A 3,816-nucleotide genomic window follows, 5' to 3' on the forward strand; every position below is an offset into this window, starting at 1 on the left:
ACATCTCCCTTTTGTTTCTATTATTTTTAGGAGACTCTGATGTTTGACCATTGATTATTTAGAATTTATCCAAGATTTGATTGTTCTCGGTCAAAAATTGTTAAGGCGATGATTTAAAATATTTAACCGATCGTTCATACAAATAAGGCGGCGATCAATTGTGACATTAAAATAATATAGTAGTATAAAACGGTCTGAGCACCGAGGAGATTATTAAAGAGTGGCAGTCTTGTGGGACTTCATGTCCCACGAAAAAAACGACAATTTTTGACGCCCTATAGCCACCGAAATAAGAAACAGAAAGCAAAACACTCGTCGGTGCTGAACAGTTGCCAAATACAAGAAAAATCCTCTTCTCCACCGGGAAGCGCGTTCACCTACTGTGTTTTGAACCCCATTGGACATCATTCGCTGTTCCAACGATTACATGGGCACTGCCACTCTTTAGCCCTTTTACTCTGGTAGTATTTCCTCGGTGGTCTGAGTCTGAGTGAGTGTATCAGTGCTTTGAATTTAAAATGCATCGCGGGCACCTAGCAGGGCCAATTCGATATTCGAGCTCTCGATTGAGTCTACTTTATGTAGTTCACGTTGTATGAGAAATAAGCAGTGGAGGCGCTCGCGTCAGTACCGTGAACGCTTCGAAACAAAATCGTGTTCGGTCGAAAGTTTCTTCAATTGTGATTAAAATGATCGAGGAACACGACGAGCGCGAGACAATATGCGACTCGGTGGTAAGTTCTACGTTACGTCTGACACGATTATGCCAATGATTCCTTGGCTAATCGGCAATACTGGGCTGTACTGATATTTTAACCTCACTTTTAGAATTCACTAGTGGAAGGCTGCCGTTTACCAGTAAGAATGCACGGAACCGATGATTGGCGTGAGTAAAACGTTTATTTTTATGACCAGCCTTTGTTCACACGACGATGTATTCTCGGAAAATTATGATTTTCTTGTCCAAATTGCATATATGAATGAACGATAAATCATTTGAGAAGTGTGTCATTGAATCGCATTATCAATTCATTCTACAAACTTGTGCTCTTTTCTCGATCGACTGTTACGTTTGAATCATATTACGAAAATCTGAAGTCTCGATTTAAGTAATTATTGGCGCTCATTGTTTGTGCATCGTGATTAGTTTCGTTTTTAGGTTATGCTTAGGTATTTTGGATGGTGTTAGTTTGTGTACATACATTTCTTCTGTTGTTTCTCGGGACTTGATCACAATCCCATTGATTTAGTTGATGCTAAGGGTTTATCAAAGCGTTCCTTTTGTCATCCACAGCTCTTGCTGAAATCATCAGTGTTAAAGAAGTACATGGTGTCAAGTGTTATTATGTTCACTATGTAGATTGTAAGTATAAACGCGAATTTAGAAGAGAGGCGTTTTATGTATGTACAGAAACACCCATTTAACTAAATGTACGATATTTTAGTTAATAAACGATTAGATGAATGGGTTACGGAAGATTGTTTGGACACTAGGAAAGTCCAATATCCTCGGCGGGATGGTACCACACCAGGTACTGGTGCAGCAACCCCCAAAAAACAAGCACTCAGCAGACCACCTAGTCCTAGTAGCCTTAGCAATGAACCAGTCAATGGTTCGGCTGTTTTACAGGCTGCGTTACAGAAGAAAATGTCTAGAAAGAGAAAGGCAACATTTATAGAAAACGAAGATTCTCAGGATGCCCCGCCACAGACACCCGGTCCAAGGCCGACCGGTTCGTTGGTTGCTCATCATCACGATGATATCGTTACTCGGATGAAAAATATCGAACTCATCGAATTAGGCCGTCATAGGATAAGACCCTGGTATTTCAGCCCTTATCCACAAGAGATGGTGAACATATCGTGTATATACATTTGCGAGTTCTGTCTGAAATATAGAAAAAGTCGAAAATGTTTAGAAAGGCATTTAGCAAAGTGTAACTTGAGGCATCCTCCTGGCAACGAAATATATAGGAAAGGCTCGATATCGTTCTTCGAAATCGACGGTCGAAAGAATAAGAATTACGCACAAAATCTTTGCCTACTGGCAAAATTATTTTTAGATCATAAAACGCTTTACTACGACACGGATCCATTCTTGTTCTACGTAATGACAGATTTCGATTGTAGAGGATTCCACATTGTTGGTTACTTCTCGAAAGAGAAAGAGTCGACCGAGGATCATAACGTAGCCTGTATCCTAACACTGCCGCCCTATCAAAGACGGGGTTATGGGAAATTATTGATAGAATTCTCGTACGAACTATCCAAGTTCGAGGGCAAAACAGGATCACCTGAAAAACCGTTGTCCGACTTGGGATTGCTCTCTTACAGAAGTTATTGGGCACATACCATACTGGACATACTGTTGAACATAAAGCCATTAGTAGAAAATGAGAAGCCTCAGATCACGATAAGTGAGATTTGCGAGCTGACGTCGATTAAAAAAGAAGACGTGATATCGACGTTACAGAACTTGAATCTCATTAATTACTACAAAGGACAATATATTGTGACATTGAATAGGTAATTGGCTACATAGTCAATGCGTCGTTAGGGAAAAAAAGTCGTGCAGACAATGCATCTTTTGTCTGAGAGAACGCAGTTTAGCTTTTCTTACGAGAGATTTCTCTTGCCGTATCTCACTGACAAATACATGTTTAATTCGCAGGGAGATTATCGAGCAACACTCGGCCGCAATGGAAAAGAGGCAAATCAGAATAGATCCTAAGTGTCTTCATTGGACACCAAAAGACTGGAGTGTTAGGGCAAAGTGGTGAAGTGACGTTCAAATGTTGACAATAAGACCACCCTAACATTGTCTCGAAGTTGTTTTCAGGATCCCCTAGATGAGTGACTAATCGTTCGATTTAGCGACTGTACAAAATGACTTGTACATAATACACATTGACCGTATCGGGTCTGTGTTTCTTTTAATAAGACTGTGTGTGGAGCAACCGAGGTTAGCGATGTTTCATACGACGATAATAAGAAATCTATCTGTTAACTGGCTTTCCGTCTAGAGTCAGAAGCAATGTTTTAATATGGTGACAGAATTTTTTAACCGTTTCGCATACATCTTTGCGAATCAGCTATTTGTACAGAAATATAAATCGGTCTTGTAGAGTTGTAAATAAATCTGATTTTATAACGTGCGTCTCATTTCCTGAAAAAATGAAAAAATGTGAAACGCAATCGATAATTTTGAAGTAATACGTAATTATATATAATTCCCCGAGGTTTCGAGTAAGATCGTAAGAAGAAAGGTTCGTGCGTGCCCCTTTTTTAATTCCGACACTTCCGAAAGCAATTACCATATACAACAGAAGTTGTATGCGCACAACTGTGCACACATCACTCAACCACGTATTAGTCGATACTCGAACTTGCCTGATTGTAAATTGAGAAATAAAGTAAAAAAATAAAAAAGAATTATATTTAAAACAATCGGATTCCATTTGTTACTTAAATGAAATATGAATACTTTTTCCGGCAATATGTTATCACCGGCTGTGTTTAATTAAGTGTGAGAAAAAGTCTCGGTTATAAATCATCCGTCTTGATCCGATTGTTCAACCATAACGGAAAGTTACCTATAAAGTGCGAAATAAAAAGTATTTTTCTCTGGAAATGTGTATTTTTGATAGAATTAATTTTTACCATTAGAACAGGATGAACTTAGAAGTAGAAAAAAAGAAATCCCGAGTTCTTAGATTTTCTTCATTTTCTCATAAGTGCCGTGACTCGGTAGGAAGAGTATAAATGAAACTTCAAAGAGATTCTTTAAATACAGCATCTTTTATGTGTGTGTATATA

The 3,816-nt window shown here is 38.6% G+C and overlaps 1 protein-coding gene across 1 annotated transcript; it reads left to right on the top strand.

Moving 5' to 3' along the window:
• The first annotated feature begins 601 nt into the window (after positions 1-601).
• Positions 602-3,631, top strand: Tip60 (Histone acetyltransferase Tip60). The gene is made up of 5 exons (XM_018023652.2): positions 602-734; positions 829-886; positions 1,295-1,363; positions 1,446-2,526; positions 2,672-3,631. Exons 1-5 carry the CDS (start codon positions 690-692, stop codon positions 2,778-2,780), a joined length of 1,362 nt encoding a protein of 453 aa, XP_017879141.1. The 5' UTR covers positions 602-689; the 3' UTR covers positions 2,781-3,631.
• Positions 3,632-3,816: the final 185 nt, after the last annotated feature.

The sequence above is a fragment of the Ceratina calcarata genome, unplaced genomic scaffold (genome assembly GCF_001652005.2).
Source record: "Ceratina calcarata isolate Rehan_Ccalc_2016 unplaced genomic scaffold, ASM165200v1 scaffold309.2, whole genome shotgun sequence".
Classification (NCBI taxonomy): domain Eukaryota; kingdom Metazoa; phylum Arthropoda; class Insecta; order Hymenoptera; family Apidae; genus Ceratina; species Ceratina calcarata.